The sequence below is a fragment of the Tiliqua scincoides genome, chromosome 1 (genome assembly GCF_035046505.1).
Source record: "Tiliqua scincoides isolate rTilSci1 chromosome 1, rTilSci1.hap2, whole genome shotgun sequence".
NCBI classification, from domain to species: domain Eukaryota; kingdom Metazoa; phylum Chordata; class Lepidosauria; order Squamata; family Scincidae; genus Tiliqua; species Tiliqua scincoides.
In genome coordinates this window covers 107,569,500-107,593,372 of record NC_089821.1, presented here as the reverse complement: position 1 = coordinate 107,593,372, position 23,873 = coordinate 107,569,500, and the positions used below count along the sequence as shown (strand labels likewise).

Here is a 23,873-nt window from a genome sequence, read left to right as displayed (position 1 = left end):
TGAGGCTTTGGCGCTGCTTAAACTTGGGGGCTGTTATCTTGGCTTATGGAGATTTTACTGTATATTGTTTCACTGCTGAAATATTATTGTGTTTTGCTGTTTTATGGCTTATTTTTCTGAGCTGCTTGGCATCTGTAAGAGACAAGTTGAGAAAACAAACTTTTTAAAAATAAATAATTTGGCCCTTTAGAGTAGAAAATGAACTTTACCAATTTCCCTTTTAAAAAAAAATAAGAAAAAAACCCACATTATTTCCCCTCTGGGAATCTGCTTTGTTATTTCACTTATGTTACTTAAATTGTTGATTGTGGTGAAGTTCAACATTTTTATTTCCTCTGTTTTCTTCCTGGTGTGGACTGTAGCCTACACAACTGGGCTGGTGGCCCTGTTAAATTGCCTCAAGAACTTTGAGGCAGTTGTAGTTCTGTAGTTTATGCCAGAGAGCGAATGTAGTGAGCTGGTAAAGCACTGAACTTAATTATTTTTTTTTCCCCTTGCTATTAGCTTTATGGGGGACTGTTAATCGTATGCCATCATCTAGTCTTCCTCTTTCTTTACTCGGAGATTAATCATGCAGGAAATGAGTAACCCCAGTGAGCTCTCTGCTTCTGACCTCCGTGTTCCATCTATATGTAAGCATTGCTCTAACAGCTTGTTTTAAAATGGCTGATTAGGTGCACACTGTCTACTTAGTGTGCTGTGCAGCAGTGTACAGGGTCATAAAATCTGCTGATAGAAGGGGATCTATGAGCCTCTTAATAATGTAGTTATTGAGGTTGCTCTTGTTTTCCAAACATTTCATTTTTTAAAAAATTGTTAAGTATTAGCAAAAGGTAAAGAAAGCACCCCTTCACCTTTTTGATATATCAAAAATGCATGTTGCCCATGATGATTGAACAGTGCAATTTTGTTCCACTGATTTCAGGGGGACAAGAGCATGCCTTAATTTTGCCATATTGCATCCATGTGTACAGATGGTGGCTTTTTTCAAAAGACATGAAATACAGCAATACAAACCACCTTCATGTGTGATGCATGAAGTTCAAGAGGGACTCAAAGATTTCCCAGAATCTTGTCTGAAAATTGTATTTAAGTGGTATGATATACCCGAGTTACAGGTGGCCTGGCTCAGTAACAGACCTGCCCTTCGACGCAACCTGGGGCAATGTTCCATGATGGTGCCCCTGCACCGCGCTGCCCCCATGCTTACGGAGTGCTATGGAGCCTTGCGCAATGTTGAGAGCGACTCAGAAAGTGTTCTGAGGCTTCCCCATGGTCTTAATCAGTACTTCTGGGAAACTGGAAGTACTGCTTAAGACCACGTCAGAAGCTTCAGAACGCTTCCTATGCAGTCCACAATGCTGCACGAATGCGGTGCTTGGGGCATTTGTTCCCTGTCCAGGCCCACCATTGGCCTGGCCATATCTTTTTAAGGAGCTGAAAAAGCACAGTACTACTGTGGAGCAGACAGTGGGGTTAGAGTACTTACAAATACTATATTAAATTGTGGCTTCCTGGGAGTGGGCAGAAATTATGGACAAAAATGCAGTTGAGGGGTTGCAGGACGACACTCTATATTGCATACAGCTCTGCCTAATTGTGCGTGTGTGAGATACATCCATGTTGTGAGATGTAGATGGACTTTCTGCCAAAGGCAGGAAGGGTTACTTCAATAGTCATAGCTCTGCCTATCTTTATCCACACTGTAGTTCTGTCATATACTTGCATGGATAGCAGTGGCTATTGAAAGCAGGTAGAACTAGACAAGATGTTCTACCAACTCTAGCTTTTGACATGATATCAGAAAAAAAAGGAGCAGGGATTTTGCACACATTGGAAGAGATTGTACTAGTTTGTGCACTGGGTTCTTATGCAATAGTACATTAAAATTTGGAAACTCATGATTTAAAATGGTTTTTTATCTAATCAGTGGTTATAGCTTGAGTGAGTTTTCACTGTTCCAGTGGTGGATCCTGGCAGGTTTTGGTAGGCTGAGACTAGTAAATCAGAATGTGTGGACAATAGAAAAATATTTAAGCCCGTCTCCTGGTTCAAATGCCTCATATAGTAAATACTTGACACCAAACTCGATAAAAATTCCAGATGGGTGAGTAAAATCCCAGCTTGTTGACAAGTTATTATGTACACCTGAACACAAGATCTGTCATTCTAGAATTCCTTCCTCTTAAGGACTGTCTAGAAATCCCTGCTCAGATCAGAATACTTTTCTCCTTTGTTCATTAAAATGCATTTCTGCATCCCTCATAGCAATAATATCTAGTGATATTATCTTGCTTAATGTTTTTAAAACTGAAAGTTTATCCTCAGAAAACTAAATGTCACCTCCTTTACTCCTCGTTCTGACTCAAATTTCTTAAGTCTTCATAGAAATCCCATAAGATCCTAACTGTATTCTCCCAGATAAGCTTCTCATTACTGCATTTAAACAAGAAGTGTCTTGCCCTCTAATTAACCAAAATGGTTAATAAGTGTGATAGAAGAACTAAGATGGGTAGGGATTTTTGTAGGCAAAGGTTGATTGGCTGCACAAGGCACAGCTCCACAGGCCATTGCAGCTGTGAAAAAAAAACCTGTTAAACAGGATGAGTGTGGTTTGCTACGAAAACCAATTTTCCTGTTGACCATTTTCAACAGGAAGTTGAACAAATTCTACTTTAATTTACAGCAGACTCTACGCTTGAGGTGTTAGTGATCACAGGTTGGATAGTAGCTGTTTGGTGTGGCGAAGATTGTAAGAAACCCTTCCATTTCTCAAATAGTCAGAACTTCAGCAGATGTTTTCTGACATAAGAATAATTTCCATTAATCCTTTTAAAACCTTGTAGAAGAATGAGTCTTGAGCAGACCTGTACAATCAAGTTCCCTCCATCCATTACAACTAAAGTGTCTACCTTAAGATGTTCTGTTGTAATCTCTTTTCAGACGTGTGTGTGTGTGTGTGTGTGTGTAAATGACAACTCTGTTGAGATCAGATAAATCTAGATATAGTATTCTGCACAAGTTGTTAATCAAGTATTATCAGTGGGGAAAGAGTAATACTGGTACTATGTTTTCGCTATCATTTCTTTTTTGCATGTGATTTCCAGAGAAATATATCTGGGAAATGAAAATTCCCCATGATGCAGTTACAATGCGTAGGACAAGTGTCAGATGAAGAAGCCTTCAGTTGAATCTGGGGGACACTGTTCCAGTTGATTCCAATGCCACCCTTTCAAATAATCTAGCACAATTGAATCAATTGTGTCCAATTGAATTTCTGTCTTCATTTCCTTCTCTGCCAACCCTCCTCAATTTACTGAATGATCATGCCTGATGGTAACTAGGCTGTTTTATTTTTTCCTGGCTTTTTGCTTCTTGGGCTGCAATTCTAAGCACACATTCTTGGAATAAAGATGAGTGATTTTGCAGATGTGTACTTTTTCCTCACCGTGGAACAACAACTTCCCTTCCCTCCTCCCATCAAATTTGGCAACTTTAACACCAGTGCCTCTCTTCCTTCAGAAAGTAACTTGGGCAGCTTCCAGTGCTGGTGTATCTTTCATAAGTAAATGTACCCTACTCTCCTGTCTCTTGAGATGCATGATTTATATCCTGTAGGTGGCATTTTAACACAGGGGTGGCCAACCTGTCAACTTTAGGGCTTCTGAACCTTTTAACAATTGTGTAGAGGAAGAAATTTCAGCAGGAACAGCTTGTCATCTGTGAGATGAAAAGTTGCATCTGCTGAAATTCTGCCCTCTACACAATTGTTAAAGGTCCAGGAGCTCTAAAATTGAAAGGTTGGCTACCTCTGTTTTAACACATGCTTCTGCCTGAGGAACAAATCTTCTGGAATGTTGACCTACTGTACATGTGTCTTCATAGAAAAACATGCTTTTGCCAAAGGCATGAGAGTAAACATCCCTGTCTTCTCATGTAAAAATTGTTTGGGACATTGCCTCTTCTGTCAGCTCTGAGGGCCAGACCCCCAAATCCTACAAGCAGTGATGTAGCAGTATTAGAGGGGGGGGGGGGTGAGATCTCTCTTTTTTTCCCTTTGAGCTTCTCTCCCTCTCCCTCACCATCCGTTATTCATGGTTGCAAAAGTGTTAAAGGGTTGACTCTGTTCAGACTAAAACTTTGAATTCTTTTAAACTGATGCATGCGATGGTGCCTTCCAACAGGTTTCACAGTGACAGAAGAGGGAATCAAACACAAGCCATGCCTGTTCCCCCACCTCCAGCTCCCCCACCTCCCCCAACGTTTTCTCAGGTAAGTTTCAACTGACTATTGATAAAATTTGTCCATAGCAGCGATAGTAATGATATTGTTTTGTATTTGTATAATACTTTCAAGCATTCAGTTCACTTTGGTTTTATCTTGTTGGGATCCTTACATGAATTCCGAATGGCACTGATTCCCAAACTGTGGTCAACTCACCCTTCTTTGCAGCGGCCTCTTCTTCCCAGCTCTCTTGGGCACTGCCATCTTGGATTGCACACAATTTTCACAAGATCTTGTGCAATCCAAGATGGTGGCACCTGAAATTGCCAGGAAGAAGACATTGGGACATCCTACAGTGACCCTCTGAGTTCATCACGGCACCTTTAGGCACTATGGCACATGGTTTGGGAACCACTGTATTATTATCCCCCCATATTTGAGGTTCGTGTAGGGTTGGTGGCTAGAAAATGCCCATTTTTCCTTTCAGAGCTGAACTGAAAAAACTGGGAAGATTCTGGGACTTCCCACTAATTTAGTAGATAGCCAGAGTTCTCCTTTCTCCTTGCATGAAAATAAATGCTAGGAAGACTGCTTCTTGGAACTGGCAAGCTGGCCGCTGCCTCTGTTATGTGTTTTGAGCTGTGAGGAATTTTAAAAGGAGCTACATATGCCAGCCACGTGCCAGCCTCTGCTCCTCTCACTCTTCAATGCTCTAAATCAGGGGTCTCCAAACGTTTTGGCCGGAGGGCCACATCAAATATCTGGCATAGTGTTGAGGGCTGGAAAAAAAATTTAAATATAAAATTTAAATAAATAAATTAGAGATGCAACTTAGATCAGTGAATAAATGAGTGAATGGGCTCACTCATTCAACCTCTCTGGCCCTCAGAACACCCTCCAGGCACAATCAGAGCACAGTTCTGGTCACGTACAGTTGAGTGGCCCAGAGTCTTTCAGGGGACAAGAGGTTGGATGTGGGCTGGATAGAGGATTGTTGCGGGCCACATCTGGCCCCCGGGCCAGGGTTTGGAGACCCCTGATCTAAACTCAGCACTTTCCTCCCCTCCACAAATTCCTCTTCCTCTCTGTCTCCATCTTCCTTTTCCAATCCAGGAAGTGGAAGAAGAAGGAGGAGTAGTGGAGGCAAGTCGGTTGATATAGATGGGCACTCAAACTGCTGCCTGAGGCAACCACTTCAGCTGGCCTTATGGATGAGCTGCCCCTGTGCATGTATAGTATGCCTTCTACCAAGAAGTGCTCTCCAATACACTCCAGGCATCCAGTTCTTTCCTCCTGTTCATAATAATCCAGCTCTAGATGTTCCTGTCTTCTGCCTCTTCAGCAAAGAAATGCAAATATGCACAGCCACTGGGAGTTCCCTTAATCCCTTTTGATACAAAGATGATCTGAAATTCCTCTTTCTGAGAAGAGGACTCTTAACTGTTTTCTTTGTCTCTTGAACTGAAAAGAATTTGTAATTTCTAAATTCTTCACTGTAGTACCAAAAATATAATATTTTCATCATAGATGCACCTGCATGGGGCTCTTGTGGAGAAGACAAGATGTGCTTGTTTAGTGCATCTATTTGCCACAATTCTCATGGAGTTTTAGATGCTGAAACGGACCCCTGATGCCCTATGTATCATGAACAGAATCCTAAGGATGAAATTACATGCAACATGTAAATACGGGGCTGTCACCTAAAATTGCACCTCCTTGTCTAGTTATTCCTCTTCCCCTCTGTAATGTGGGAAAATTGACTCCACTGAGAAACAAAGGTTCCACTTTCTTCTTTCTGCACATGTCAGACCTGGCCTTTTGTACTGTGTCCTGGTCTGTTTGCTGCACTTTAAGAAGGATGTAAATGAGTTGGAACAGGTTCTGAGGAGGAGAGCAAAGATGGTCAAGAGTCTGAAGAAAGGTTGAAGAACTGGGAATATGTAATAAATGTTATTATTAATAATATATTTAACCTGGAGAAGACTGATATGATAGTCCTCTTCAAATACCTAAAGGGGCATCCTATAGAGGAGGGAACAGACTTGTTCTCTCCTGCCCATGAGGACGAGACCTAATTTCTGTTGATTGTCAGAGGAACTTCTTAATGGTAAGAGTAGTTCAACAATGGAACTAGTTACCTGGTAGGGGGTGGTGGTCTCCTCAAAAGTAGCTTTTGGGCAGATGCTGGACAGTGATATATGGGAGATGGCTTGGCTATGTCAAGCAGCAGGTTGGACTAGATGGCCTCCAAGAACCCCTCCAAATCAGTGTTGTGATACTATCACCTTTTGAACTTTCCCACTAGCCAGCAGCCAGTGAGAGGAACTCACATGGTGTGGTGATGTCTGAACATGTGGTAAAAGCTTGACAAGTTTTGGAGTGGGAAAACTTGTCATGGTGTTGCTGTAACATGTAGTATCACCCTGAGGACCAAACTGCACATTACTTTGATTTTTAAGTATGTAGTGTGCTTAGGACTGTCTAGCTTGCTTTTGAGGCAAAATGTAACTGGAATGGGGGAGCAATCTGGATCAGGAGCACAGAGAAGAAGAGGTCACCATTTCCCCCTTGCACCAAATCCCCTCTGAAAATCCCTCCCTCCGCAGCTGCTATTTGCTGCAGTCATAGTGTGGAGTTTTCTCAGGCTACATAGACTGGCCATTCTAAGTGGGATGTTATCCTGCATGTACAATATTGTGCTGAAGTGTCAGACTGTGAGTTTTGAACTGTGAGTTCAAAAACTGCAAGTTGCACCTTTCCTTTCATGTGTACTACTTAACTTGAAACACGTGCTGAGATCTGAAAACCTCTTGCATAATTTTTCACTGTACCCACATTCATAATTAAAACAAATTATGTATTCATCCTGACCACAAGTAATGTGAAATCATATGAATGTAAAAGCAAACTAGTTTGAGGAATGAGGAATTTTGTGAAGGGACAGTAGAAAAAGGAGAGGCCAAATTTAATATGAAAAATAACTAAGGGTGCAGTTCTAACCTACCCTGGAGCAGATATGCCTGTAGGCCTGCACTGCATCCAAGGCAGGATTGGGGCTGCAAATGGCTCAGCCCAGGGCAAGGGGAATCGCTTCTCCTTACCCCGGGTAAAGCTGCAGCAGCCCCAATGGGACTACTTGAATCTGTGCCACCTCAAGAGGTAGAGCAAATCCGAGCAGTCCAGGACTGCCCTGGGCTGCCCAGGAATGGGGCTAGGATCCAGCATAACTGCCAGATTCTGGTCCTGCCTCCTGCTCACCACCCACCCGCCCCTGGGAACACCCACCACTCGCCCTCCCCCCACCCAAAATGCCACCTCCCGACCCCTGCGTTGGCCAAGCTTGGCTGACGCAACCTACCTGCCTCCCAGGGCCTGCTTTGGTGTGGGGAGGCCGGCGCATGTCCGTGTGCCGGCCTAACCCCACTTACATCATCGCGAAAGTGTTTTACGGCACTTTAGCAAGAGCCTTGGGCCAGCACAAGGCACATGCGCCAGCCCAAGGCCCGGTTTGGATCGGGCCTTAATATCTACAAAAAATGTAAAAATCAAGCAGTCAAAAATAGCAGATAACAGCCTGCAAGCAACATCCTCATGAGCGAGCAAATGAACCCACAGCTAGTTTATGGGCTTTCACATCATAGTCTGGAGTATCACCTAAATTCAACCTTGGTGACTGAATTTGATTGGAACCAAAAGATAAATCCTAGTGAACTGAATCCAAATTTTTAATGGTTCAACTTCCTGCTCAGCATATATGAGCAAAAGTTGTTATGATCCTACAATATTGGGGAAGATAAGCATATTCACAATATAGCACAGGAGCATCACAAATGATTACACGGGGGCATGCTTTACAAGTCTGAGTTAACTTTTGGAACATTTGGGATTGCAGTATACTGATCATACAAAATACTTTCTTTTTCTGTCAAATTTCTCATTTAACACAACTTAAGAAAAATATAACAAAAGGCAATTCAGAATGTTATAGCCATATACAGAAGTTTAAGTGTAGGTTGCAACTCTGTGAAACCGGAAGCTTGGTGCTGTTTGAAGTGATTTTGAAGATCAAAATTCTTCAAGAGGTTTTAATAAAAAGTATTGTATTCAACTATTTCATTCCTTTACAAATTATCCAGGAAATCCAGTGTTTGGATAGTTGGAAGTGTTAATTAGAACATGTCCACATCTTCCCTCCACTATTATGTGTTTGCTAGAGAACGGGGAAGCTGGAACAGGCAGGCCAAGTGGTCTGTGTCATATACAGCACAGTTGGCTGGAGTACAACTCGGAGCAAGGGGGTATTTATCCCCTTACCCTGTGTTGCTTGCCAGCCATGCGTATGGGGCTACTCTGATATGCGCCAGTGAAATTGTGGGGCAAATCTGAGCAGCCTGGTGTAATGCCAGGCTGGCTGGGAGAAGGTAAGGATGCAGCCTCAGGTGCTGCCTCCCAGGCCTCCCTCCCACAGCCCTCCCCCCACCCAAAAGGCCCCTGCCTCCTGCTACCCTCTCTCACCCTCCCTGCACTGCATACCTAGGCTGGTGCTTACTTTTCCCCCTCCATTGCTGGATCTGGCGCTGGGTTGCCAGCACGCATCCTTGCCCTGGCGTACACAGCTCATGAGTCGTCGCAAAAGTGTTTTGTGTTCAGCAAACAGGGCCTGTGCTAGCCTAACCTCTACTTAGGATTGCGCTCAGAGTGTACCAGCCATGATACCTGGAACCACATGCTTTTTTCCTTCTGTAAATTGATTCGCGCCAAAGATGAGGAAAAGTGACAGACATCCCTTCCAGGCTTTTGTTGGCAATGGCATTTCTTTTTCAACAGCAACCTTTAAAGCTGTACTATACCTTGTATTTGAAAACCAACTGACCATGCAGTGACAAAAAGCCTCACAGGATGCATGAAGTGCCCAATTCCAAGGATTCCAGCCTAAAATGGGGGGGGGGGATTAATTTCAAATGAAGGTGTCTATAATAAAAGCAAGAGAGTCCTCTTGCAACTGTTAAATTTTTTATGGCTGCAGTTACTTCATCAGATACATACCTGACATTGTAATGATTTTCCAGGGTTTGATGTAAACAACCTTTGTGGCACAAGAGAACCAGCAAAAGAATATACGGCGGGGTGTTTTACTTTCTTTATTGTAGTGCAGTCGTGCAGGTGCTTGTGACGTGTTCAAGTGTGGATCCAATACTGGATCAAAAGCTACAGGATCTAACTTGATATTGAAACAGCTAAAGGCTCCGTTTGAAAGATGAAAAAGTGCTGTTTGGCAGTAAAGGGACAATCAGTTCTGCCATCATGGTTCGAAGATACCTGGTGATCAAGTATTTCTGACCTTGTTGCACCTAAACTTTACTTTGCAGGCAAATACAGAAAAGCCTGCCTTGAACAGATCCGAGCAGGCAGGGCGGAATGCGCTTCTATCAGATATTAGCAAAGGGAAAAAATTGAAGAAAGCAGTCACCAATGACAGAAGTGCTCCAGTCCTTGACAGTAAGTATATTTGTATTATCGGTAAGAGATCATTCTGGGCCAAGCTGCTGTTTGGAGCATGGATTTAATTTAAGGCAGGCACAAATGGCCTGAACTTTCTTTTGGGATGCAATTAAGAATGAAAATCAAGACCTTTCTCTTGCTTCCTCCCCCTTTTTTTCTTTGCAGAACCTAAAGGTGGCGGTGGTGGCAGTGGCTTCCACAGCAGTGGTGCTGGCGGCGGCGGCGGCAGCTATGGTGGAGGTGGACCCCCTGGCTTAGGAGGCCTCTTTCCATCAGGAATGCCTAAACTTAAATCTACAAACAGAGATAATGGTAAGGAAGGCATTTATCAAGATAGCTATATTCAGTGAGAGATGGCATGCTGCCCTTGTGACCAGTTACGGACCTGCCCCCTGTTGTGCCTGGGGGCTCAGGTCCACCCACATAACACTGCTGCCCCCCTGCCTGGAGACACAGCACAACGGAATCTCACGCAGCATTCAGGACCACTCGGAAAGTCTTCTGAGGCTTCTGATGTGGTCTTACACAGAACTTCTGGGAAACTGGAAGTACTGCTTAAGACCACATTGGAAGCCTCAGAAGGCTTTCTGAGTGGTCCTGAATGCTGCGCAGGGCTTCATCTGCCCGAATGACTCTGGAGGGCAGGCAGAGACAGCGCAATGGGCAGAAGTGGCAGTAGCAGTGTAGCGGGTGCGGTGGTGCCACCCCCACAAGGCCTATAGGCATGTCACCTGGGGCTTTTGTCCCCCCAGCCACTCCTCCAGGTCTGCCACTGCTTGTGACCCAAGAAACTGAGTGACAAAAGATAAGAAAAATGTGCTGCTTCTTTTCTGAATAAATCAATCCCCTAGCTTGGTTTCTATCATTTTTTTTGTCAATAGCTGGGTGATTGCTCCTTGATATGGTGAGCATGGCCTTTTAAATTCCTTCTGTAGGGAAATGTCTCTTCTGAGTATTACCACCTACCCCATAAACATTCACACCTGGACCAGGCACTTCTTGCTCCCTCAAACTCTTCCCTGCATTGCGTCCTGTAATTCTGAAGCTCCCAGCCTACTTCTGTGATTTCTCCCCATTTCTACTCTACGATCTCCTTCCCCTCACACTTGTTATTAGGGATAGAGCTCCAGTAGCATAGTTAAGGAAGGAGCACGTGGCATCACTTCTCAGTTAAGTTTGTCTGAGCTCAACACAACAGTCAAGTAACTGATGGGACATCTAACTTCTATGCTGTTCCCATGAGAAATTAAGGAAACCTGGAGCCAAGGTTTCTGTTTGCTCAACAGTGTTCTCTTTTTTCATGCCCTGCTTATGTGTTCTTCCTTGCATTTTGCATCTTCTTTTTGTCCCCTTCCTCTAACGCCTCATTTGTTTATTTTATTATCAAATCTGCATGCTACCCTTCCTTTATGAAGCTCAGGATGACAATGACAAGATTATCATTTCTTATCTTCACAACAAGCCTGTAGGTATAGGATAGGTTTAATGATTTGTCCAGTGGAATGCCCAGTCAGCCATAGGGCTAAGAGATGGAGCTGTGAATCAGGATTTCCCTGATTCAAATCTCACCTTTGCTATGAACTCACTTGGTGGCCTTGTGCAAGCCACTCCCTCTCAACTTCAGCCCCCCAGCTGCAGTAGGAGATAACACTCTCCATTCAGCAGACAGCATTGTTGTAAGGACTGCATCTGGGTAATGCATATGAAACTCTTTAGACAGTCAGAAATCATGCTTAGCATTATTATGATCTGTAGATCTGGTAGTGATGCATGTTCAGAGCCCTAAACTGAAATTGCTTTGATACCTAGCAGCATCCTTCCTATCTGGGCAAAAAGGTACTTTTAAGTGGTCTCTCTCTCTCTCTCTCATATTTAGTAGGGGGATAGCAACATTAGTATAGTCATCCCAGTACAGCATCCTTACCAATGACTGTTTGCTAGTATCTCCCTTGTGTTTCTGTTTAGGTTGCGAGCCTCTTTGAGACAGGGAATCATAATCTCGTTTCTTTCCTTTGTAAACTGCTTTGATACTTTTGTTGTCTGAAAAGTGGTATATACATTATATTGGTTAGCCAGAGAATGAGGCAGGGTAGAATCGAACCTTCCTGACTGCTGACATCCCCTACAAAGACTTCAGCTTAATAGTACTATTAAAATAAATGAGGTGATATTTCAGCCTGTGCTATGACACAGTCTTTCAGAGCTGGTATTATCTCTTGTGTCACAGGCTATTTATGGATTTCCTCTTAATCTCAGGGCACTTAAGCATCTCTGTGAGGCTGCCTCTCCTAAATAAATGCTAGAAATATCAGAATTTCTTTTCCTCCCCTTCAATTGTATTTAATTCCAACTATTTTTATAGGAGTCTCTATCAGATATGAATATATAACAGTGGCTCCATTGTCTGCTGAAAGCAAACTAGTCTAGGAGCTAAAATGAAGAAATTGGAGCATCCTCTGCATCTAGATGCAGATCCTCTGCATCGATCCTAAAAACTTCTACTAATTATCCTTTTGTAGGGTCTGCATGGAGATCTTTAGTCCTTCTCTCCATCTTTGGGTGGAAAAGTTTTATATTGACATAAATGTTCACAACGCTGGCAACTATTGACAATAGTGATAAAATTGGTTAGAAATAGTCCTTCCAGTGCTACTTTCCCAAATAGCCAACTCATTTCTTAACATTTTCAGATTCTGCAGCAAGTAGGGCTCCAGTATTTCCACCAGGAGGAAGAACAACATCTGCAAAGCCCTTTTCACCCTCTGGTGGAGTAGGGAGATTTCCAGGCCTGCCTTCTGGACAAAGAACTGCTGCTCCAGAACCACAGAGAAACCGGATGCCACCTCCAAGACCCGATGCTGGTTTCAGGTCTGACACAGGCCTTCCTCCAGTGCCAAACACCCCAAGACCCATCCAGTCAAGTCTTTCGAGTTTGCACAATAGAGGCCCTCCTCCTGTGCCAGGAGCAAGCAGACAAATGAGCTTGGGGATTACACCTCCACCTTTCCCAGGAAATAGAAATTCAGGATTTGGAGGGTCCATGCGCCAGTCAACACCAGGTAGTTCCTCTCCTTTCTCAAACAGGCCTCCTCTTCCGCCTACACCGGGCAGGCCAACAGAAGACAAGCCACCCCCACCGCCACCTCCAACAGGAAACAGGCCATCCCTCAATAGGGAACCTTCTCTGCCACCTCCTCCACCTCAAAACAACAAGACTTCTATTCCTTCCACGCCCCGACCATCCTTTGGCTCACCAGTTCCTCCTCCCCCTCCTCCAAGCAGACCAGGCCCACCGCCAGTTCCACCAATGTCTGGTGGAAATGATGAAATGCCACGGCTCCCTCAAAGGAACATATCACTTGCATCTTGTTCTCCACCAAGCTTGCCTGGCTCTGGTCGTTCTGGGCCTCTTCCTCCCCCGCCAAATGAGAGGCCACCACCTCCTGTAAGAGACCCACCTAGCAGATCAGGTAAGTTTCCCTGTATTCTTCCAATGAACATGCAAGCTATCTGAATAGTATGAGAAACATCTGCACACAGTTCTGAAGTCTTGGCCTCAGCTCATGCGTTTAAAAATCCACCACACCAAATAGTCTCGTTGCCACAGTTACATGGGGGAAGCAACTAAATGGGCTGTCATCTCCATGCAAGTTTGATCCTAGGAAATTCTGCTCATGTGATTTTTCTCTCATGAGCATTCACACACATACATATTTGTATGCCTGTACTCTCACATTTGAGGAAGAAAAGTAATCCTCCACTATAGGAATTTTCCTTGACAGCTGTGGTAATAAGGCTACTTCACTTGGAGGACCATTAAATTGAACTGGGATTTTGTGTCACAAAAGAGATGCCAGTTATTTCCATATCCTATGCATATTTTTGTTATAGTGAGGCTATCAAGTAACAAGGCTATCCAGATAACAGAAAATTTTGCTTGGTGTGGCAGTCCCTTCTCCCTCTACCTCTTCCCAAGAAGGAAGGTCTAAATTAAATTGGGTGGGGTAGGGTAGGGCATGGAAGGGTTTCTGGGGAGCTTAAGAGACCGGACTAAGCCAGGAATTTGCTGCTGGAATGGGGTTTTATTTACGTCACCCAACAAGCAAGGATGCTTATATCGTGGTATTTAGTCCAAGGGTCACTTTTCCATTTCTAGTTACATTCACTGGGGAACCCCGATAGTTTACCTCACACTGAGCTACTTCAGGATGGTTGGGGTGCCTGACAAGGCTCTAATAGACCTATTCATTTGATAAAGTGTAAAAAGAATTTTCCTCGACTGCCTTGATCGCAGATGCAGTTCTGTCACTCTGGACTAGCATTGGCCACACTGAATGTTGCAGGGCATTACAGTTGCTGCTCTTAGTTAAGTCAAAGGGATCTGTTGCAGAGCAAAATGCTACTGAATAACTTGTAGGAAACTTGTAGGATACAGACTAATAACTTGTAGGAAAACAATAATCTACTTGTAGGTACACTTTTCTCTGTTAGATGGATCTTGCTGGAGAAAAATGTTGCTAAGGGATAATTTGTATCATGCCACCTACAGAAAATAGAGATCATTCTAGATGACTTTTTCTGGTACAGTCTGATTCCAGGAGAGGCCTGCCACTAGGGTGGGATGGGGTCAAAGATGTCTTTGGGAGCAGCATTGCTAGCTTCAGTGCAAAGGGAAGAAGAGAGATCAAAGCATTTAGTGCATTTAGTGCATGTACACCTATGGGCCAGGCAAAAATGGGTTTACCCTTCTTCCTGTTCATGTACGACATTTTATGATGTTTTACCTTGATGTGTGACATTGTCTTGTCACCAAGACAAGCTGTTCTCTTCTAAACAAAAAGGGTAACCAAACCTGGTCTGAAATTTGTCGTGCTAAAATGTAGTAACTGTTGGTTTGCTTTCTTATGTTCAGGACCCCTCCCACCTCCACCCCCAATAAATAGAAATGGCAGCACCTCAAGGGCATTGCCAGCCACTCCACAGCTTCCTTCCAGAGTGGGATTTGATAAGCACCGGGGAGGACCGGTGCCTCCACCTCCTCCTGAGAGACCTGGTTCTGGAGCTCCACCTCCACCCCCTCCACCCTCATCAGCCATCAGAAATGGCTTCCAAGATTCTTCATGTGACGGTGCGTGACGGTGACTTTCAAATGTGCAGAACAAGTGGAGATAATCAACTTCCCTGTGATATCCGCATACAGAAAATGGGCTGCATGAAATATGTGATCTTGAAATAACCAGATCAGTGGGTTTTATGATGCCCCGTTCAGGCAAACAATGTAACGTTTTCTGAACAGTGACTTCCTTAATGATCAAGTGCAACGTCTTAGAATACAAAGCAGGGCAGGTTCTTAAAATTTGAAAATAGTTGAGAAAAGGGTATATGGATCACTTCCAAGTCAGATGGCACTCCTTTCGGTAGTTGTATTTTATTCATAAAGCACCCACAGTTTGCTAGATGCTGTGCAAAGGTCAAAAGAGAGGTAGATTGATCCGCTGGTCTACCATCTATGATGGTCTGGTCCACTGATGCTGCACAGATTTTACTCAGGTATTGTAGGTGGATGCTCTGATGCAATGTTTTTCTTTCTGATCCATGCACAATGTCTGATAGTATTTACAGAGGGGAAGGGCAGGGAGGAGACATGGGGAGGTGGAGGAAATTTGAAGAGTTTCTTTTGATTAGGTACATAGTTGTAACAATGTGAAAATGTGAAAAGTGTTATAGATACAGACTAATAATAAAAGTGTTATAGATAAAGACTAATAATAAGAGAAACACACTTCCTCTAGAATATCTAGAAGGAGGAATATCGCAAACTGTAGAAATTATGTAAGAACTTGTACTTAAATATAACTAAAAGTTGGCTTACAAATACAGAATCTCTTAGATACTTACTTACATGTTGTTTAGAGAAGTGTGAGGTGCATACTATTTTGAAAAGAATTGCACTGAATGAATATATTAGTGACATTTTGCCTTAATGTAGCACAATTTATCTCTAATAGGCTTCTATAAAAAATTTTGAAAGCTCTTTGTTTTTTATATCCAGATGAGTGGGAAAGTAGATTCTCCTTCCATCCTCTATCTGACTTGCCACCTCCAGAGCCATATGTGCCCATGAACAAAAGCTACCCCAGTAAACTGGCAAGGAATGACAATAGAAGTAAGTGTGTTTTTCAAAGATTAACCATCTTAAAGCACTTGGTAGCAACGTGTTTGGTAAGAATTACTGGAATGAGAATACAGGTGTGCACCACTTAACGACAGAGATATGTTGTCCGATCCCTGTTGTTATGCAGTTAGGTCATTAAGTGAATGTTCAGTCCAATATATTGCCTTTGTTGTGTAAAGAGACACTCCCTGCCAGACACTATCTGGCTGCACAGGCTACTGGAGATAGATTGCCTCTTCTTTGCATTAAGAGCCTCTCTGTTGTGTGAACAAACACTCTGCTGCAGGCTATGGGAGACAAGGTTGTCTCATTAAGAGCATCTTTATTGTGCTTTGACCACTGTCATATATGTGGTCTGTCATTAAGCGAGCGGTTGTTAAGCGACCATCTGTATATGAAATACTCCACGTACTCAAGCAGCGCGATATAAATGTTCAGTATTGTTGCTTCAGTGACACAGGCTGCAATTCTGTGCACAGTTTTCTGGGAATAAGCTCCTCTGAATACTTGCTTCTGAGTAAGCACATATAGGATTGTGCTGAAAGAAACCCAAATGGCATAGATGCCTTCAGAGGACTGCTCATGGACCCTGCTATGGATGAAACAGAAGTGACTTTGATTCTGCTGGCAACCCAGTTAATACACATGCCAGTGGACTGAAGCCTAGGTAATGTTCTAGATACAAATTAGTCAGGCCGAATGAGCATTTAAGATGTTGCTTATCAGGAGGTGATTGTGCAGTTGATTTTCTGCTATTATTTACAAATGGTACAAATGGTTTACCATGATTTTAATTTAAAAAATAAACAAAATGAACAAGTTAGTGAAAAAACATACTCCAATCATACCATTCGTTCCCAGCACGTTTGTTCTGCAACAAGAGGAAACTGATCTGAAGGGTATTCAAGAATGTTGTTGGGTCTAAGTATTCACTGTTTGATATGTAAAAAGACCAGGATGGTAACTTAGGAAAAGATACAATATGAAAGCATTGCTAAATTGAACTCATTTGAAAGGTGACTCTGTACTTTAAAATCAGTACGTAATTTACCAGGCTAGCTTATTTATTGCCCTTTATACTTATAATTTTTGTTGGCATTTTATTGAGTGAAGCGTTGCAATATTTAAAAACAAGAGGTAAACATATCTTCAACCCTAAATTGTTCACCTGGATCAAATCAACCAATTTCTTTCTCATCCCCATATTCTGCCATTTTCTTATCTGCTTCCTCAAATGTCCATGCCTCTTCATCCATGCTTTATTTTTGACTGAGTGGAAGCCATTTGTGATTTTCCTGCAGAGCTTAGATTGTAATGAATTATATACCTGTGGGTTTGGAGACTGAATAGAAGAGATATAAAAGAGATCTAATATTGAGTTTAATCTTTATTGTATCAAATATTATAAAGATAGATATTATTATTGTGCTCTGATAATAATAATATCTATATAATATTTGATACAATAAAGATTAAACTTAGTATTAGATCTCTTTTATATCTCTTCTATTCAGTCTCCAAACCCACAGGTATATAATTCATTACAGATTACAATTACATTACAGATTACAGATTCATTACAGATTACAATTACATTACAATTCAGAGCGCGATACCATAGTCTTAGACTGAAGGTTGCCAACAAGATATTATTAATATTTGTTTGTAAGCCTATAGTAGAGATAAGTGGAAGTCTTTTAAAATTTTGTTAGTTCAACAATGTAATGAAAATAATAAACAAGTTCTTAACAAAACAAAACAAAACAAAAATGTCCATGCCTCTTACAGGGTACAGGGGAGCATTAAATATGCCCAGTCCACGAAGCTATTTGGGGTTTTTTTTTGGTGGCTTTTAACCTTGACATTTTCTTTTAATCAACAATCTTATCTACTTCTGTGTACTTGGTGAGTCTCCCAAAGGTATAGAATCTCTACTTTGGCTGTGGGTGGCTCCTATTGCTTGTGTATAAACCGATAGGCACTTGACCACCTGAATGTGGTATGAATACAAAAATTCTTTTGTTTAAAATTTCAGTAAGAGATCGGGCACACTTAGGATTGAGCTTGCAGAGTATTGGTGGTGCAATACAACTTTTCCATTTAAAATAAGGTTTGGTGAAGGAGGTAGTTCTGCAACTTTAAATGGAATGAAAGAGCTGTGCAGGTTCTGGTGATGCTTCAATCTTCGGTTCAGATGAATTGAACTGGTGATGCTTCAAATGCTTACTAAAATTTATATGACTGACAGTGAACTGCAATAGAAGGAAAATTAGTGGCAATCAGTGGGCACTGATTGCTTTGTCAGATTCTGCCATCTGCTGCTCAGGGAGAATATTATGGCAAGAGGAAGAGCTCCTCCATTAGTCGGAGGAGGAAAAACTTTTACCCATCTTGCTTTTACCCATCTTGCCAGCCAGAACACTGTGCTCCAACTGTTAGTTGCCCAGGACTGCTGATGGGAAAGGAGTCCTGGCCCCTGCAAGCAGCCCAAGGACTGATTGCCGCTGGGTTACTTATTGTTAGTTGGCTAAGAGACAATTATTATCAAAAGGTGGGTAATACATTGTCAAAATAAATAAAATGTAAAACAGCAAACCAAACAGTGTCATGGGGGCGCTTCTCCTTCCAAACTGTCCACTTGTATAGAATAATACATTCAATATGTTCTACCCTTTTATGTCAATACAATGTTAGAAATTTTCAAACTAGCTGTTCTTCCTAATATTTCAAATGGCTAGCTTGGATATAAACTCCTGTTTGAAGAACGAAAATGAGCTGAAAATTAATGCAAGGTGTTCTTTTTTTAGGTGGATCTAGCCGCAGAGAACGAGGTGCACCTCCTCTCCCCCCTATCCCAAGGTGAACTGGGCTTCTGGTCCTATTTAGGAAGACTGCTGTTCCCAGACTTCTCTTGAACCTCTCCTCGCATGTTGTGAGATGGCTGCCTCTCCTCCAGCATTTTTGCTTTTGGACACCCTACTCTTTCCCCCCCCCCCCTTCAGTACAATGGATTCAATGAGACTGAAGTGTTTGCTTTGGATTTCCATCTTGGTATACAAACTTTAGGCTGTAATTCTAACCCCATTTACTGGGGACAAATTTATATCAAAATCAATGGAACTTGCTTCCATGAGGTGCTTAGGAACAGGGCAGGGTGTATAATTCTTACCTTACAAGCTGTTTTCAAAGTCCTATCAGGACCAGGTATGTGGCCATATTTATCATACTTTGACTCTAATAACTTTTGTAGTCTTGTTTAGCATCAATACAAACAAAGCCATCAGTTTTTGTGTGAGGCTAGAGCAGGGGCTGAAATAGTTTACAAAGTAAAAGTCTCTATTGTGTTTGGCCTCAGACTAAATTTTACTTCCTTGGTTGTACCTTCCAATCAGAGACACCCTTCATTACTTCTGTGCAGGCTACATGTAGCTAATTGTACATTTCAAACTGCAATCTGTGAGCTTCCTGATCAAACTGATCTGACCAGTTAGACTATTGAACAGTGATGTGGCACAACTATGATACATTCCATCTTGTGGAAAGAAGACGAGATAAATGTGGACCTTATTTTCAGTCTACCAGTATTAGGCAATTTACTAAGTCTGGAATGAACTTTAGCCCTTTAAGACCAAAGAAAGTGTTACTGTAACATTGGTAGCAGCTTTCACAAGTCCATCAAAAATCTGTATCCTTGATCCATCTGGGGTGCTACATACACAGAAGCAAACTTTTGAGGATGTAAATCTAGATGAATTTGATGAATGTAAATCTAGACAGTGTATAACTGAAATGGATGCATGATTCCCCTCTGTGTTTCGGGGAGAAGTGTTTGCGAAGGTCTCCCACACATGGAAGTGCGTATAGAGCTTCTCTTTTTAAAAGCTAAAATCCTGTTTAGGGATTCAGGGCAAGGAGCAGGAGACTGGCTTCAGTCAACACAGCTGAATTGGCGGTTCCTTCTCTCTGTCTAAGGGTCTGTGCACACAGTCCCAACTCTTCTGTATGCATTCCATTGGGCTGGAGTGCTCAATTACAACTATATTAAAATTACTTCTTTGAGTTTAAATCCTCATTTTGCTAACGGCAATGCTGTTGGACTTTTTCTCTAGGGAACTGGTTCTCAAACATTTTTGACTGGCAGCTTCCTTGACCTATTGGGCCATTGGCTGTGGCTCCCCATTAGGGCTACAATCCTATAGGGTGGTGGGTTTTTCATGAAGATTCCGCAGCTTCCCTGGCTGGTTTCCGCAGCTCACACTGCTCCAGGGTATGTCTTATTCCATGGCTCCTAATTATTATATGACGTGGATCACTGTGATGTTCTTTACTTTTATTTTGTTCCTTTTTTAATAAAAAATTTCTAGTTCTAATTATTCCCCAAAAAATATTAATACACATTACCATCTCTTCTTGCTTAGAGTCCGTGCAGCTTTCTGCAAATATCTTTGCCCTGAGATTCCATGTCTCTATTTCATGATGCTGTTGAAACTGTTGCTTCTAATAATGAATCCTATTTGACTTGACTCTTTGACACTCTTTTTGTAAGGCAACTCTTCATTAAACATCCAGATATAAGTAGGAAGTGTCTGATGGCAAGACACATTCCATTGACTGTTCTAAGCTCTATCACTTGGTTTTGTTTGGAGTCCTAAACAGCTGGACAATTTTTATGTTCTTATTTTGGTGTAGAGTTAAATTGTTTTCACAAGATATTTCTCCCCTGAACAGTTATTAAAGAAGATTTTTCAGCATTGACAGCATTTAAATGTTACATCCAGTGTTTAATTCACTTTACCCAGTGATATGGATGTCTGGTGGGAAACACAGCATGCTTACAATGACTAGTGTTCTGGATTAGAATGTGCCTGATGAATGCAGTGACTGTCTACAGAAGTAAGCTCTGAAGACAGCTCTTGAGGATCATCACCTCTTCTGTATTGTTTTCTCTATTTTTTGGGTATGCAAAATGATGGCAACATAGCAACCCTTTTGATGATGTCATGATGGGAGGAAGAAGGGGAACTGTTGGAAAAATTCAGATGTGTAATATAATGTTATCCCAAAGGTTGTTGATAGATGCATCTTAAAAGATGTATATCTCTGGAAAAACTCTGAAAAGGAATTCAGAAATATTCACATATATTTAAATGTTTTAAAGTGGCCTTATCAGCCAAGATGGCACCTTGCTTTAGAATATGTGTATTCCTAGTGATAGATACAAAGCAGGTTGGGACATGGTATGTAGAGAAGGCAAGAGAAAATGTAGATTTGCAGTTTTAGTATATGCATACATTGTGCATGTGAAAAGATTTTGTAGCTATTTTTGATTTTAAAATATTTGTATTAGTTGATTCTGAGAGGCTAAATGCAGAGGTTCCATGAGCCCTTTTTTTTAGACTTATGATGGAATCCTTGCTGATGAAGACATGCAGGGGTTCAAAGATTCCACCCACACACATTTTCTTGCAAGATCGGGGCTTGTTTGAGGTTTTTTGACACAGACTTCAACACAGCAATGTGTTGTGAAACCTCTCAGGATCATGCATAGTCTACAATAATATTTGGTCTTTCAGAGAACTATTGCTCTTCTCCTATGCACTTAACAACCCTTGACATATTCAGTATTATTACTATTTCCAGTTCAGACCAAACACCTTTGTGTGGCTGTATGGTGTTTCTAAAACGCTGCAAGATGTAAAATATAAATTATTACTTGTGTTTTGTTGTTTGAAACTGGCACACTTAAGTTCTCTGAAGAACAAATGAAGCACAAGTAGCTATTCAGTGGAATTGTGGTGGTATTTTTGTGTTTGTTAATGTTCCAGAAGTAGTATATTTTGTATAAGTTGCTTAAAGAGCAAATTCCTTTTTTAAATATGTCAGTAAAGATGGCAGAGAGGAATTTTGAATCCCCTGAAAATTGGCAATAGGGTTTCTGTTAATCTCTATCAGCCCAGTCCTATCCCCAGTGGGGCAGCAGCACCAGAATGGCAACCGCTGTGTCCTGCAACCCCGCGGACGCTGCTGGAAGTCTCCCCAGGCAAGGGGACATTTGTCCTCTTCCTCCAAGTAAGGGCAGAGGCCCCACAATGGGGTTATTCAAGTCTTTGCAGTCCAGTATGGAGGATAGGATCTGGCAGAACAGGGCTCCACTGGACACTCGCCCCACCCCTCTCTTCCTGCCCTCCCCTGCCCCGGAACACCTCCCCTAACCCTGAAAAATTATACCGCCACCCAGCCAGAGAGCTCCTATAGTGTCTCCTTTCGATGTTGAGGCTCAGTGCCAGTGGCCCCTCCTCTCCAGGTGCCACAAAAGTGCCGTATGGCATGTTTTATGACACCTGGTGACAACTGTTTAGCTCAGCACCGGCACTCCGGAAGTATAAGATTTGACCCTTCATTAGAATCTTGCATCTGAGCAATAAAAACTTGGAGGTTTCAGTCCCAGACATTGCTAAACCAACTAGTAAATCAAAGGGCCTCTTATAACATAATATGCACGTTCATTGATGCTACCAGTGGATCAGCTCTTGAGTGAGTGAAATTCTGGAGCAATGTTCTTCAGCCAGTTGGCCTGGGTCATTGAAACAGGATGGAAAACAGTGGAAGTCTTTAGACTTTTATGACTCTTCCTTTTCTGTGTATTTGAAAACTCTGAGATATATCTTTTATTTTACTCTTGTCATTTTGACTGTGTTATTGGCAGTTAGTTGACTGTGTTATTGCAATTCACAGTTGACTGTGTTATTGCAATTCCAGTGCAATATTTTGAATTATTTGAAATTCTAACCAAAGCCTTAGCATGTAGAATGTAATGTGGCCTTCAGAGAGTGAAGCAAATAAGGGCTTCTCTCTTCCTCAGAGGATGTTTTAGCACTTTTTTCTCCAAAGGAATCTTCCTCAAAGTGTGTGTTTGTTAAATATTGTCAGAAAATGCATCAAAGGAGAAAAGAAAATAGGACTTGTTTGTGCTGGGTAGAATAAACCATATCTGTCTTGCCAGTTATATTAAAAAGAGAGTCTCTGTGTTCAGAATATCATTTTATGATAAATATTTTAGAATAGGTATTTATTTGACTATGCACGATGTTCAAATAGCAGAAAGCAAACATTCTTCTCAGTGATGCCTTACTACTTAAAACAAACAAACAAACAAACCACTTTTAAAATGTCCAAATTGCTTTTTAAAAAAAACAAAAAACAAAAAAAAACACTTTTATATGTTATTCCCTCTCTAATGTAAAATCAGGTACTATTGCACATAATATGTGGCATTTGGGACACGCCTGGGAACAGAAGTACAATGCTTGCAGCTAATTTGGAGTCAGTTCTGATATACAGCAGTGTATAGAAGTGTTTTGAATTTTAATAGGGCTTATTAGTGTGCAATCTTTAGCATGTTTTATTGAGGCAAGTTTCATGACTATATCAGCTAAAGGGGTTCTGAGCATGGCCGTAAGGGCATGAAATGCCCACCATGCTGACCCAAGCCGTCAGAGGTCTGGCCAGGGTCAGGAACCCCAGGCATACCACCTCAAGGTCCATGATGGAAAATAAATGCAATAAATAAAATAGATCTTCCAAATGAATGAATTTTAAGACCGAAGTCTTTCGAAGAGCAAAATGTTTTAAAGCCTACCAAAGTATGCATTTGTATGTGTATGAATGAAATAGATTATCAACTTGGAGGCAATCATTTCCAGTATGTTAATGCATTAAAAAATGTGTTTGTAAATTTGCACCAATGTATTAAATACCCACACTGTAAATAATATTGTGTGTTTTATTTCACTTTGGGTTATTAACATGCAAAAGTATCTGTGAAGTTATGACCGTGCCTCAGATTTTGAGAAGAGATGACAAATGAAATTCATGTCTGTCCAAAGCAACAATACAAATTTGTATAATTTGTCACTTGGGATCTGTATTTGCATTTTTTATTTTTAATAAAATGAATAGATTATGAACTTAA

The 23,873-nt window shown here is 41.7% G+C and overlaps 1 protein-coding gene across 2 annotated transcripts in view; it reads left to right on the top strand.

The window, feature by feature from the left end:
• The window catches only part of WIPF1 (WAS/WASL interacting protein family member 1), a 65,627-nt gene extending 41,754 nt beyond the window's left edge, over positions 1 to 23,873 (top strand). For both annotated transcript variants that reach the window (XM_066612262.1, XM_066612263.1), the window contains exons 2-8: positions 4,185 to 4,272; positions 9,594 to 9,723; positions 9,892 to 10,038; positions 12,417 to 13,196; positions 14,639 to 14,854; positions 15,779 to 15,892; positions 18,709 to 23,873. In XM_066612262.1, coding sequence (XP_066468359.1) covers positions 4,222 to 4,272; positions 9,594 to 9,723; positions 9,892 to 10,038; positions 12,417 to 13,196; positions 14,639 to 14,854; positions 15,779 to 15,892; positions 18,709 to 18,764 — 1,494 coding nt within the window. In that variant the 5' untranslated portion in view covers positions 4,185 to 4,221 and the 3' untranslated portion in view covers positions 18,765 to 23,873. The remainder of the gene's footprint in view (positions 1 to 4,184; positions 4,273 to 9,593; positions 9,724 to 9,891; positions 10,039 to 12,416; positions 13,197 to 14,638; positions 14,855 to 15,778; positions 15,893 to 18,708) is intronic.